Source organism: Mastigoproctus giganteus, chromosome 12, assembly GCF_048544385.1.
Source record: "Mastigoproctus giganteus isolate SK-2022 chromosome 12, ASM4854438v1, whole genome shotgun sequence".
Classification (NCBI taxonomy): domain Eukaryota; kingdom Metazoa; phylum Arthropoda; class Arachnida; order Uropygi; family Thelyphonidae; genus Mastigoproctus; species Mastigoproctus giganteus.
Window position 1 is genome coordinate 81,738,099 of NC_143586.1, and position 15,599 is coordinate 81,753,697.

General features: G+C 37.8%; 1 protein-coding gene across 4 annotated transcripts in view; it reads left to right on the top strand.

Moving 5' to 3' along the window:
- Positions 1-15,599, top strand: part of LOC150077228 (uncharacterized) — a 221,082-nt gene that overhangs the window by 141,846 nt on the left and 63,637 nt on the right. For all 4 annotated transcript variants that reach the window (XM_090386898.1, XM_090386899.1, XM_090386900.1 and 1 more), the window contains one exon: positions 2,939-3,199. In XM_090386898.1, the coding sequence (XP_090243024.1) occupies positions 2,939-3,199 (261 nt within the window). The remainder of the gene's footprint in view (positions 1-2,938; positions 3,200-15,599) is intronic.

Here is a 15,599-nt window from a genome sequence, read left to right on the forward strand (position 1 = left end):
CCACAAGGATCAGTGCTAAGTGCTAACCTCTTTAATATAAAAATGAATTCAATAACACAGGACCTGCCACAAACAATATCCACTACCCTGTATGCCGATGACTTTAGTATCGCCTGCCATTCGCCTAATATGCGAATGGTAGTGAGACAGCTGCAATGTGCAATCAACAAAATAGCAAAATGGGCCCAAAACAATGGTTTTCGCCTCTCAACCCAAAAGACTGTGGTATACACTTTTGCAGGAAGCGTAACCTACATCCACACCCAGAATTTCGACTAGAAAATCAAATCATACCAGTTGTCCCTAGTGTCCACTTTCTTGGTGTGATACTTGACCAAAAACTTACCTTCCTGGAACATTTAAAAACACTCAGGATTACCTGTCTTAAAAAGCTAAATATCTTAAGAGTTCTATCAGGCACAACATGGGGAGCTGACCGATACACACTATTACAGTCGTATCATGCGCTAATATGTTCACGTCTAGACTATGGTTCTGTTGTTTATAGCTCTGCTAGACAAAGCGCTTTATGCTGGCTTGATCCTGTGCACCACAGTGCTCTTTGTCTTGCACTGGCGGCGTACCGTACATCACCTGTCCACAGCCTATATGCTGAAGCACATGAAACCTCCCTGCAGCTACGCAGACAAATGCTTTTATTACACTATGCAGCAAAACTCAAAGGGCATCCAAACCATCCCACTTGGAATGGACTTTTTTCTCCTAAATGGATAAACCTATACCGAACCAATCCATCAATAAATCCACCAACCGGGATACGTCTTTGCTCATTGCAGGCTGATTGGCAAATTGACTTTAGTAAGATACAGCCCACTGCCTCTCATACAGTCCCACCTTGGACATATTATATACCACCGTGTGACTTTTCATTGACAGCCTGGGGAAAACACACCTTATCTCAACAGAACATACTGCAAATGTACGCCGCACTGAGAACCCAGCACGGCCAGTACACACCAATTTACACCAGACGGGTCTAAAACTGACAATCATGTTGGTGCAGCAGCAGTATTTCCTAAAATCACTATGTCCAAAAAACTCCCCACTGAATGTAGCAGCTATACTGCAGAACTCTGTGCTATCCACATAGCCGTAAACTACACACTCTTAAGAACTGCACTGCACAGCGTTATTTATACCGACTCCATTAGTGCTATCCAAGCTATACAATGCAATACAAAAAATTATAACCCCTTACTTAGACAGATCTGGAATACTCTGACTAAATTAAACCAGAAGAAACAACAAGTTCTGTTATGTTGGATCCCTGGTCACGCTGGAATTTCTGGAAACGAACAGGCCGACCTAGCTGCCAAAACTGCTACTGATCCTATAGACCAATCCTTCACTACACCTGCATCTGACTATAAGTACATTATAAATAAATGATGCCTTGAACAATGGCAACATATCTGGCAGAATCAAGTCAACAATAAGCTACTTGGCATAAAAAAAAGATCTAAAACCATGGAGATGTAGTATACATGAGAACCGACATGAAGAAGTCGTATTAGCCCGATTAAGGATATGCCACACGCACCTGACACATCTTTATTTGCTTGCAGCCACTGACCCACCACTGTGTATAAACTGTTAACACCCAGCTCACTGTTCATCATCTACTTATTGATTGTCCCAAGTACAGTACTGAGTGCCAAGCTATGTTTATCTCATTTCCCATGACGAACTTCTCTCTCAGCATTTCTGACCTACTAGCAGACACATCACATGTGACCAAAATTTTTGATTTCATCAAACAGATAAAACTATACAACACAATATAAACTTGAATAACATCTATACAGATAGAACTATGTATTTAACATCACCATAGTTAGGCACATTATGGCCTTTGCTGTCCTTGCGCCGTAAAGCCCCTAAGCAACAATAACATAAAGTTCATCGTATGTAATATGAAAAGTCTTGATAATGAATCAACTTTTTAGTTTTAATTAACCAGAATTTAATTGATTAATTTTTAAAAAGTTTCACATTTTTAAAAATTGTATAATGACTTGCATGACTGAATGAATGAGCGAGTGAGTTTGCGAATGCCATATGCTGATATGTCAAATTGAATTCATCTACGAAGATTGAGCTTTCTTTCTCTATTTTGAAAAATAGTGGAAAAAAATCTTGACAGAAGTTGATATGCAGTCTGAATGACATCACATAGGGGTAATAACAAGTGAAAAGGGAGGGGAACTGCCAGCTACATGTGGGTTGTTTATTATAGCAGCAGAAAACTGATATTGATACAGTGAAACCTATATCCACATGCTGATGAATAAACCAAACCAAAAGGGTATGAGTAATTACCCAAAATTAATCTGATGTCAGGATGAAGTGGCAATATTATGGATACAAATGAGAAAGCTTATCAGTGGGAATAGAGCTTACGAGTTAAATAAATTAACCACTAAACATGAAAATGTAGCTTCTTTTAACAAATAAGGAATGTGTAAACAATTTATTCAAAAATTCCAGACTGTGTTTAAAATATTATTTGCAGTGTAATAACCATAATTTCCATCGAAGAATGCCAGGTATGATGGTTATTATGGATCTACTTATACTGACATTTTTAATGGAATCTAATGTTAAATTCAATAAGTAAATAGTTATTCTTAACAAGTATGTGTAAGATTTCATGTTAGGGCAGTTTATTACAAACATTTGTCATTCATAAAATTTTATTCCTGTATAAAGTATTTTTCTGTTTTTTTTTTTTTTTTTTTTGTTTTGTTTTTTTTGCTTTCTCAAAGCTTATTTTATGTAGTAAAATTTAAACTACTTTTAAACAGAATAGAATGATGTTGCTGTTTTAAATGCACTTGAGTGAGATTAATATATTTCCTTTTATTTTTTCTGGTTTTTTTTTATTGTTTTCATCACAGTTCTTTCATTTTATATTTAGCACTTCAAAAAATGGCATAATTGACAAGATGGAAGGAAGAAATATTAGCATGGAAAAGGTGCATCTTCCTCCATTACCTGCACCACCAGCCCAACCTCAGCCACAACCACCACCTCCTCCACCTCCACCTCCACCTGGTACATTTTGGATGCCGTCAACAGAACAATTAAGACATCATCAGGATTTAAGACTGCAGCTAAAATCTCTTATCCAGTCTGGATGTACCCTTGGAAGTCAGCTTGGTGGTGATAATTTTCCTCTGTTAGTAGATAATTATTTCAGTCATCTAATTTATTTTACTTCAGAAATATATATGCACATATATAATATACATTTTAAGTTACAGTTTTGTGTAACTTAAAATTAGTTCATGTAATTTTACATAGTTTTCAGCAAACTTTATGTAAAATGTATAAATGCCTCAAAAAAAAAAAATAAATAAATAACTGTTAACACATTTTTGAATATTCACAAAAGTACAGATAAAGTCAGTCTGAGTGATAGTAATGACATTTATAATGGGTGTCTCTAGTTCTTGAAGAGTGAAGGTTATCTTTGTAAGCAGTCTTTTATTGCTCTCCATAAGTAAAATGTCTGGAGGTGTTATTTCAGGAAAACACTATGGCCAGATGTTCTTTGAAGTCACTTTGTCTTCCATGTTAATATTTTTTTCCATGTTAATATTTCTTCCTTCCATCTTGTTAATTATTCTGTTTTTTGAAGTGCTAAATAGTGATTGTTTACTCAAGTGATTCTCAAAGAGGGGTGATGTCACAAAGTTATGAACCACTCTATTGCAATTAATGGGAATTGCTCTTTAAGTGTACCAAGAATAGTATTTTTTAATGCCACTTCAAAAAACGGAATAATTAACAAGATGGAAGGAAGAAATATTAACATGGAAAAAGTGCATCTTCCTCCACTACCTGCACCACCAGCACTCATTTTGCTGTGATTTTCTCTCTCAAAAAAGATATAATGCCAATGATCTTTCTTTATGTGCACCACACACATACCAACTTAGCATTAGTAGAGGCATATGAAGCAAGAAAGCAAGCTTATGCAGGATCATCAAAAAAAAAAAAACTCATTTCACCCACCCATTCACTCAAAAAGTTTGTCGTGTTCTGCCTTGAATTTATTTAAGCTGTCAACTTCCACACTGACAGATGGAAGTTGTTCCAGCAATCAACCACCCGCTGATCAAAGGCAAATTTCCACACATCTATTCTATAACTGTCTTTCCTCAATTTGAGTTTATGTCCCCTCAGGTGCATAATCTGAGCATGAGGAATAATTCCATTAGCATTGAGCTTTCTCAAACCATTCAAGGACTTATACACCTTAATCAGATCACCTTGGAGCTGCCTAGTCTCCAGACAGTGCAATTTGCAGAACTTAAGCCTTTCATGGTAAGAGAAACCCTTTGTTCCACTTACCATTCTCGTTGCTCTCCTCTGTGATGCACCACACACGTTTACTCATTCCAGCAGCTTTACATCCTACAAACTTTCATATCATGTAGTGACTTCTTCACTATCATGTGTATTTTTTTTGATCATGTAAGATCTATTAGAAGTTACATGAGTGTTTTGGCTGTTGATATAATTGGATAAATGAAACCAAGGTATTTTGCATCTGATATCAAGCTTCTTTTTCTGTGAGAAATACCTTCAAGAGATGGAGGAAGTCATTATTGATGACATGATGACCGGTATTACTCGAGCTGTCCAGATTTGTACATTTGCAAATTTACAAAAACACATAGCTACTTGCAGGCACTATTTTGAAACTTTCGGTAAAGGTAAATGCTTCGTACAGCTAACTTTAATGGCACTACTTTTCTTGCATCATATTTTACACAAATGATATTGAGACTTTACGGGCACTTGATATAAATATGGAATTCTTTGAAAAAAATGAAAATTATTAGTTTAATGAAACTAGTTTTTTCTTTTATCAAGTTAATGTAAGAATTAAGTAGAAAAAGTATTTAATAGATGTCTAATGCACATCATTGCTGTGCAACACTATTTTTACATAATTTTCAACCTTTATAATTTTTTTAGAGATTTGACCTTCAAGGCTTCTGTCCTTATTAATCAGAACTTCTGATTAATAAGGGAAGTTTGAATTGATTTCTTGGAAATTCTGAGGATTTAATTACTGGGAAAGGTCCATTTATCATGTGGTATCAAGAAAAAGAAGTAATATTTTATATAATAAAAAAATACTGCACAGAGAGTTAGAATTTAGAGTAACTTTATAATATCACTTTAGGATAAAAGAAACACTGGCTATACGTTATAACCTGCTTTTCAGACTGTCTTTCCTGTGGCAGAAATAACTTCTAATAGATCTAACATGATTGGCATCATCTTGGCTGGAGCATTATCATGTGCAGAGATGGGGGAAATCCCCGGTGCCATCAGACAACTAACTTGGAGCATTATCACTTTCTTTAGTCATGAAGGTGAGCATGATGAAAGTGATTGTGTTGAATCCTGTTACAAACTTTTCATTTATTACTGCTACAGAAAAAGGTCTGAAAAATAGATCATAATGTGTGGCCAGTAATTTCTTTGTTAAATTAATTAACAGCCGTGAGAAGCTGAACATTCTCAAGGTGGAGGAACAAATAGTTTCTCTCTCTTTTTTTTGGAATAACAAAGTTAATGTACAGTTGTCCTTCACTATAACATGGTTCACTCAGTACTTGTTTGCTGTATCACTCTCTATTTTTTGATTTCCACCCCCAGACATTTGGAGCTCCAAATGTCTTGGGAGGAGTTAACACCATTAGTAGGTGTTTCTGTGCATGATAGGCCCAATCAAGAAAAAAAAAAAAAAAAAAATATATATACAGGGTGTTTCAGTTAAACGTTTCAGAACTTCTAAGAGGGGTAGGGTACATCCTGACAACTCGAAATCATATAGCAATGTGGGGTCGGAAATGCTTTCCTGAAGCGGTGTTGTACACAGAAGCACCATAAAAAGAAAAGAGACCGTAAGTGAGAAATCGTTTTAATAATACATGAAAAGAAGCAAAAGGTACATGGATTAAAGTAAGTGTTCGAAGTTTCTTCCACGGGCTACAATGCACGCCTCACATCTCCGACGCATGGACATCCGAACATTCTGGAATACTCCAGGCGAATTTCAAATTTCTTCGGCAGCTACTGCGATTCTTGCAACCAGCTCCTCAGCATTGTCAACAGGGGTGTCATAAACTAGCGATTTCATATGACCGCAGAAATAAAATTCAAGACATGATAGGTCGGGTGACTAAGCAGGCCAACGCACGGGACCACCACGTCCGATCCACTGTTGACCAAATGTGACATCCAGGTAGTTACGAACATCTCCGCTATAATGGGCAGGGGCTCCATCGTGTTGGAACCACATTGTCTGTTGCGTCGATGCAGAAATCTGTTCATCTCTCAAAAGTTGTCACCCGACCTATCATGTCTTGATTTTTATTTCTGGGGTCATATGAAATCGCTAGTTTATGACACCCCTGTTGACAATGCTGAGGAGCTGGTTGCAAGAATCGCAGTAGCTGCCGAAGAAATTCGAAATTCGCCTGGAGTATTCCAGAATGTTCGGATGTCCATGCGTCGGAGATGTGAGGCGTGCATTGTAGCCCGTGGAAGAAACTTCGAACACTTACTTTAATCCATGTACCTTTTGCTTCTTTTCATGTATTATTAAAAGGATTTCTCACTTACGGTCTCTTTTCTTTATGGTGCTTCCGTGTACAACACCGCTTCAGGAAAGCATTTCCGACCCCACATTGCTATATGATTTCGAGTTGTCAGGATGTACCCTACCCCTCTTAGAAGTTCTGAAACGTTTAACTGAAACACCCTGTATATATATATTTTTTTTTTTAATGCTTGTCAGTTTGATTTTTCAATCAGCTACAATTCACAATACTTGCATTCAAAATGGCGTTAGTTGATTTAAATTGACTTCTAACTGATACAATAATTAATGAGAAAATAATTGAATTCGCAGCTGGAAATTCTGCAAAGCATTTCCAATTTATGACAAGGAGAAATTTGAAAGCTGGCTGTTTATTATTCCAAAAGTTATTTTTGCTGTCCATGGGAAATATACATTTCTCTGTTATTATTCTGTAGCTCTGTGTACTGGCGACTCCGTAGCCAGGTGGGAAGGAGCAGCAGTGCATAGCACACGCTTCTTGATTAGACCGGGGTTCGAGCCCATCACCACCAAATACGGAGGATGCGGAAAGGTCAGGGAATGACCACGCATATCCTGGAGCAATATGGCCTTAGTTGCTAATGCTCCTAAAAACCAAACAGCACAACACAGCTCTGTGTACTGGCACAAATTTTCTGCATCCACAGTTGTAAAGTGCTACAGTCATTCAATGCTGTAGATAAAATTTATGTTAAAGCAGTTGCTGCACTATTTCTTGCATATTATGAAATATACTTTATACACTTTATACATCTTCTGCCTGCCGCTGTTATGGGAAAGAGAGTGCCTACTGGAGCAGTTCAATTACCTGAAGTTTATTTAAGTGTTGTTTATAAAACGTCTCTTTAGGAACTGTTGTCTCCTGACAGGGAGTTGCTTTTGGCTGCAAACTTCTGAGCAGTGCTGTTTTCAGTTTAGGTTTGGTTCTGGTTTACATATTGTTTATGTGCATTTTGTGTCCAAGTGATTGATTTTAGTTTACTGTGTAAGTAGTTTCAACTTCTTTTCTTTTTTTTTAATGGCCTCAATGAGATCAAGTGGCTCGGCTAGTGCTAATAATGCAAAGAAGGTGAAAAGTTATTAGAAAAATATCATTAGAAACTAAATTAGACATTTTAAAAAGACTGGATTCAGGAGAGTACTAGGTTTATGCTACATTTAGTGGTTATGCACAATCTGGGAATTAACAGTATTGTAAATGTAAATACAATATACACATACATATGGTGTTTTTTTTGTTTTTTTTTTGCATTTTCTTGAATCATATACTGTATTTAAAGATTTAAATATTTCTGCTACATTTAATATTGTTTTATAGCAAAATTATGATTTAAAATCAGCCAGAAACACTATTCCAACCAGTTAAAATTACAGTAAACCCCCGCGAATAGCGGGGGTTACGTTCCTGAGAAATGTTGCGAATACCAAAAACACAAATACTGAGTTATGGCTCCCATAGTAATAAAGGGGTTCTGTTCCAAAGTATGAAATATATAAGAAAAACTAGTCTAAAATTTTGTCTATGTATGTATTATATGTACCTTCATAATATGACTATGTACATAGACAGTACATGGTGAAATGCAAGCATAAGGCATCGAAATGAAAATAAACAATTTAATATTAAATGTAATATTTATTAGAAATTTCAAACAAATCTTTCAAACCAGCGCCTTTGCTAACAAAAAAAACTTATCCCGCCAGTGCTATCACCAGTTTCGCTAAAGTGTTGATAAAGGAGTTTTGCCTTTTCACGAATGGTGAGTGAACTTAACGGAATTTTATTTTGAGTTCGGTCTTCTCTCCACAGATTTAAAGCCTTTCCAATTTTTCTAATTTAACATCACGAGTTACAGAGCAAATTTTTGAAGCAATTAGCGCATTTTCACGGACACTACGGCAAATTTTTTTTTCCGATTTTTTGATTGATCGTACCGTTGACTCATTGATTTTATAATGTTTTGCCACTGAGGAGACACTTTCACCATTAGAAATTTTGTCTAATAACTCAATTTTATTCGCTAATGTCATCACCTTCTTTGATATTTTCACATTTCTCTTGTTATTCGTAGCCATATTTTTGTACAGGTTAGAAAGAACTTGTCCACAATAAAGTCACTTTCGTCCGTTAACACACTCGAAAAAGTCTGTTTTACACTGCAAAACGGTAGATTTATCATTTTTGTAAGCATATCAATTTATAAATTGATAAATTTATTCAATTTATAAGCATATAAATTAAAAGCAAACGACGAAATCTTCCGTCGAAATGACAAGCGTATAACACATACTGAACAAGGATTAGCGAAAAACATCCACGCTCGCGATTTTGTCACCCCTTTCCCCCCACCCCCTGAGCGCTATTTTGACCGGGAAAGATAATTTTAGCCACGCCCATGTTTTTTATGGCGGATAATATTCACGGCGCTTTAAAATTCACATTTTTTTAGGTTTCATTTTATATTAAATCAGCGATCGCGAATACGCGAAACCGCGAATACAGATACCGCGAATAGCGGGGGTTTACTGTATTTACCTTATATCCTGTGGATAAATCTCCTCTGCTTAACATGGATTTAGTTAGCACTCTGTTTTTGCATCCCCAATTAAGAGTACTAAGTGGGGTGGTAAGATTCCTGTATTTATCATAGAAATCAATGTTTATAATGGTAAATCCCTTATTGTCTTTGCTATTGTTTTTTATTAATAACGACTATTGTCTAATTCTATTTGACTTGTTAACAATAGTCTGTCAGTAAAACTTGTCAAAAGGTCTTATTGACAATAAGACTGTTATCCTATAGAACAGTAAGATATTATCCGGGGGTGCAATTTCCTATTGCACTTCCGAATAACACTAACTTTATATTCCTCATTCATATACTTTTCACTTTCCTCTAACTAATTTTATTCCCCCACACTCTGAGCTGTTCATTTATAAGAGAGCAGGAATGTCTATTTCTATCCTAATTTCTTACCTAATTTCCTCTTGTTAGCTAAAATGCTATATCAATACCTGTGATTACAACACACAACATATACACAAAATGAGTATATATAAGTAATACTACCAAGCTCTGTCTTTGCATCATGTTGCAAGATAGGCCAGTAAATATATTCCCAATAACCAAAACCACACACATATATATATATATATATAAAAAACCTCATAAAGTGTGTGTGTGTGTGTGTGTGTGTGTGTGTGTGTGTGTGTGTGTGTGTGTGTGTGTGTGTGTGTGTGTGTGTGTAAAATGTCTTGTGTACTCGTAGGAGTGATAAGATGTGTGTGTGTACAAAGTTTTGTTGCTAGATCTCCCCCTCAAATATGACAGCAGTTTGGGGACTTGACCCACCTGGATGCTGGCCCTGAGTGCCAAGTAATAGTTCCCAAGCGATCTTTGTAGTGCGATTTTCTAGTGTTTTTCCTAGGGTGAGTACTAGTGCTTTAATAAACCCTCCACCGCTTGCAACGTTACTTCTTCCCTCGCTGAGCAACATCACAGCTTCACCATTAGCAATATTACTGCTATCGCTAGCAACATACTGCTCTCCTCTTCTGCTGATTGCTTGGTCACTGGTTGGCACCACTCCTGTCTCCACATGCTGGGGCCGGTAACCTGGGAGAAGGAATTCCCTCTTTCAGGGCTAAAAGGAGCAACGATGGATTGCAATGAATATCCATCACTAGAGTCCACGTGTGGCTAAGTTGTTAACTCTGTCTCAGAACATGAGTCAAATCGTCCGAAGCCCCTTTGGACGGAAAAACAGATTTCAGATATGCCAGCATTTCTTATAATGCACTGAAAGTCCACACAACCTGTTGGCAAGCTGTTGCCTTTTCTGATACAGAAATGTTTAGAATCGGTTGTTGGATCCCTAAAATGGTAAAGTGTCTCCAATCTGGAGACCTTCTAATTGAAACTTCAAAAACATCTCATTCAAAAGGCACCTCCGTAGCCCAGTGGGAAGGAGCAGCAGTGCGTAGCACATGCTTCTTGATTAGACCGGGGTTCGAGCCTGTCACCACCAAATATGGAGGATGCGGAAAGGTCAAGGAATGACCACCGCATATCCCGGAGCAATATGGCCTTAGTTGCTAATGCTCCTAAAAACCAAATAACAAACAAACATCTCATTCAAAAAAATTGTTAAAATTAACAACATTCAACAATATTCCAATGTCAGTTATGCCCCATAACACTCTGAACATGTCTAAAGGCATTATCAGTGAATGGGACTTACTAACTGTCTCTGAAGAAGAAATAGTACAAGAGCTTAGCGAACAAAAGGTTGACACATGCTTGGAGAATAATGACCAAAAAAGATGGTAACCTGCTACAAACCAGACCCATTATTTTGATGTTCAACACTCCGAATCTTCCATCTTCTGTTAAAGCAGGTTACTTAAACTGCAAGATTCTACCTTACATCCTGAATCCCATGCCCTGCTTTAAATGCCAGAAGTACGGCCGTGCACAGACTGCATACTGAGGCAATACTGTGTGCCCTATTTGTGGCACCAAGGAGAATGTACAGCTTCCTCTCCTACTTGCCCAAACTGTAAAGGAAGCCATCCAGCATTTTCTAAAGCTTGTGGTCTTTGGAAAACAGGGGAAAAAAATCCAGAAATATAAAGTGGAGCATATAAGTCACATATCCTGAAGCAAGAAAGCAAGTAAGTGCTGTTAACCATGCCTAGCCGATCATATGCACTGGTCACCAGAAGTAGCTGCTCAGTTGCAACACAAACAGATGTCTCCATAGAACCAAGCAGTTCTTTTTCCACCTGAGCCAGAACTGTGCTAACATCCAAAAAGAAACTTAGTCAATGAGATCAGCAATACGCCAATCAGTATCCCAACTGGTGCTATCTCAACATTACCAAACACAGTAAAATCAGCAATCGTTGAAGACAAGGAAAAAGTGAAACCATGCAATAGCAAAATGGAAATTGATGTTCAACCAGAGGATGACAAATCAGTATTAGAATTACATGCTAATGTTACTATAGAAACAGGACGCCCAACCTTTTCCAGGAATGAAATATTAAAACAAAGCAGACTGAAGCCTTCTCAGAAAAAACAATCAGATTAATCTTCCTCAATCAAACCCAAATAATGAATAAATTCCTACAATAGAACTGTAGAGGATTATGGAGTAATTTTGATGACCTGAGTGATTTATTTATTCAAACAAATGCAGTCGGCGTATGCTTACAGAAAAAACTTCTATCACTAAAAGTCTCTCTCGGATTCAAAAATTATACCATGTTTAGGTGAGACAGAGATTCTGACGGTCCTGCTAGTGGAGGATAGCTGTTCTTGTAAAATTTACTATACCGTCAAGACATCTCCCACTACAAGCTGCCTTAGAAGTTGTAGCAGTTCGGATGGCAATGGGAATATCATTAACCCTTGCATCCATTTATATCTCACCGAATTATCCTTGCTTCCAGACTGAACTTGACAATCTAATCACACAACTGCTGCTTCCTGTCTGTTTATTTAGTGATTTCAATGGCCACCATCCATTGTGGGGATCTTCCACCCATGGATAGGAGAGGCCAATTAATTGAAACATTCCTGGATAACCATAACCTGACTGTATTAAACACTGGCTCTCCAGCTCATGTCCAACTACCTACAGGTACATCTGCCATAGACTTATCCATCTGTTCATCATCTCTTTTTCCAAGCATGGAATGGTTAGTGCTGAAGGATCCTTTCCACAGTGACCATTTTCCTGTAATCAGTTCAATTCAAACACAGGATTTGTCATGTCCTAAAGTCCGTACTTCTTGGAATTTCCACAAAGCAGACTGGAAAAACTATTCTACTTGTGTCCTACTCAACAAACAGTATGTACAGCAGCAACATATTGACAATGTAACCGATCACATTACCAGCCATATATTATTGGCAGCCAAAATTTCCATTCCAAAATCTGACCAGCCCAAATGGGTACACCAAAACCAGTGGTGGAATGAAGATTACTCCAAAGACGGGAAAAGCCATGCTTGTAACCAATTTCGAAAATTCCCAACTACCACCAACCTAATTGTTTTCAAAAAAACTCAGAGCCAGAGCAAGACAAAAAAAAAAAAAAAAAAAAAAAAAAGCAAAGCGTGACTCCTGGATTAACTTTACCTCAACTATTAACAAAAATGCTGACACGGATTATCTGAAAAAAAAAATACATGCACTCAATGGGAAATTTTTACCGTTGCAGTCTCCAATAATACAATGGAATGGGCAGGACTTATCCTCTCTTACTGATATTGCAAATGCTTTAGTAGAATCTTTCTATAATATTTCTGCTTGTTTCTCTTATGTGATCTGGTGCCTCCGTAGCCAGGTGGGCAGGAGCAGCAGTGCATAGCACACGCTTCTTGATTAGACCGGGGTTCGAGCCCGTGACCACCAAATACGGAGGATGCGGAAAGGTCAGGGAATGACCACCGCATATCCCCGGAGCAATATGGCCTTAGTTGCTAATGCTCCTAAAAACCAAATAACAACATCTTATGTGACCTCCTTTCAATGCATTAAAACTAATGAAGAACATATTAAATTGAATTTTTCAACTAGTCGCTCATTTTCGTATAACCAGCCCTTTACTCTCACTGAGCTGAAAGAATCTGAGCAAACCTTCATCTAGTGCAGCAGGACCAGACGGCATTCACTACAGTATGCTGAAGCATCTATGTGAACCCAATCTATGCATATTATTGCTCGTTTACAACCAAATCTTTTCAGAAAATACATTCTCTCTCTCTCCTGGCATCATTCCTATATTTGCGCTATACCAAAACCTGGCAAAGATCCTTCTCAAATTCAGAATTATAGACCAATATCGTTGACAAGCTGTTTGGGCAAAATATTTGAAAGGATGGTGCATAAGAGTCTCACCTGGATTCTAGATTCCCAAAATCTACTTTCTGATCACCAATATAGCTTCCATAAAAACAGGTCCACCCTCGATTTACTTGTAAAAATTGAATCCAACATTCGTAATGCCTTCCTTAGGAGACAACATCTAGCGATGGTTAACCTGTATATTTATAAAGCATTTGACACTGCATGGCATCATGGTATCATTAAAGATACGCATCAGTTAGGACTGAGAGGCTACCTCCCTTTTAATATTTCAGAACTTTTTAAAATTGTGCACATTTCAAGTCTGATATCAAAACATGCTATCAGCATCTCGCATTCAAGAAGAGGGTGTCCACAGGGTTCCATATTGAGTACAACCCTATTTGTGATTAGGGTCAACAGTATATTGGAAGATCTTCCAAAAACAATTGAAGTATACATGTATGCTGACAACCTCACCATATCCTGCCAATTGCAAAGTATGAACACTATCGAAAGACACCTACAAATTGCTCTAACCAGAATTCAATCCTTATGCAGTGGATACCATCTCACTGAACAGAAATCCGCTACCACTCATTTCTGCAAACTTCGGTCTCTTCATCCTGATCCAGAGCTAAAGATAAATAATGTGCCAGTTCTTCTTGCTCATACTGTCTGATTTCTTGGCCTGATACTATATAGTAAACTGAACTTTCAAGCACATGTGGCCTATCTTCGAACTATCTGTTTGAAGAAGTTGAATATCCTTTGGTGTGTGTCATCCTTGTCATGGGGCACTGATCGACATACCCTTATCCATTTTTATAGAGCTCTCATCAGGTCTCGCTTTTGACTATGGTTCTACAGTGTGACTCTGCGAGAAAAAGTACTTTAGTGCAATTAAACACAAGCCCCTAGAGCAACTCTCAGTGCTCTGAGAGTTGCTCTAGGGGCTTGTGTTTAATTGCACTAAAGAGTTGCCCTAGAGCAACTCTCAGTGCAATTAAACAGTGCAATTAAACCCCTGCCCTAGAGCAACTCTCAGTGCTCTGAGAATTGCTCTAGGGCAGGGGTGGCCAATGTGTTGATCGCAATCTACCAGTCGATCGCAGATTTAATTTTGGTCGATCACGGCAAATTTTAAATATACAGTCATCCCTCAATTTGTGCACCTTGTGCAATGAAATTTTTGAGATGGTAGATCATGGCACATTTTGAAGAAAAAAGTAGATCGCATCACAAATTAAGTTGGCCACTTCTGCCGTATGGTGAAAAAATCTGCACTCTTCCCTCTCACCCTAGTTAGAGATGTCTATACAAAACTGAATGGGAGTCACATTTGGCTTACAATAGTAAGCTGAATGAAAACTGACCTCCTCCACTTAGATTTAAGGAACTGACTCAATCATGGAATTTAGAAATCTGTAATACATTTCAGGACATGACACCACCAGATCCACCCTGGACAAATATCTGTGCAATATATGATGACTATTTTCAGCAGTGGGGAAAGAACAGCTTATCCTCCCCCAATATCGCACAGTTACATTCAGCTTATTCTCTTTCTCATTCATAGGGCTGTGAAATCTTACAGATGGATCAAAAACTGAAACCCAAGTAGGTGCTGCGGTAATATTCCTGTCATTCACCACTTCTGTCTCATTACCAGTAGAATGCAGTATCTTCACTGCTGAGCTTTATGCTATAAACTTAGCTTTGGATCACATTATCGAACATTTAATTCAGTCTGCTTTAATACACACTAACTCACTCAGTGCTGTCTCTGCTATAAATAGTAATACCAACTCCTCTCGGCGCCTCCGTAGCCAGGTGGGAAGGAGCAGCAGTGCGCAGCACACGCTTCTTGATTAGACCGGGGTTCGAGCCCATCACCACCAAATATGGAAGATGCGGAAAGGTCAGGGAATGACCACCGCATATCCCGGAGCAATATGGCCTTAGTTGCTAATGCTCCTAAAAACCAAATAACAAACAAACTCCTCTCACCCTGTAATAAAACAAATCCATTCTAAATTACTTGCGTGTGACGAGTCAAACCAAACTGTGACATTCTGCTG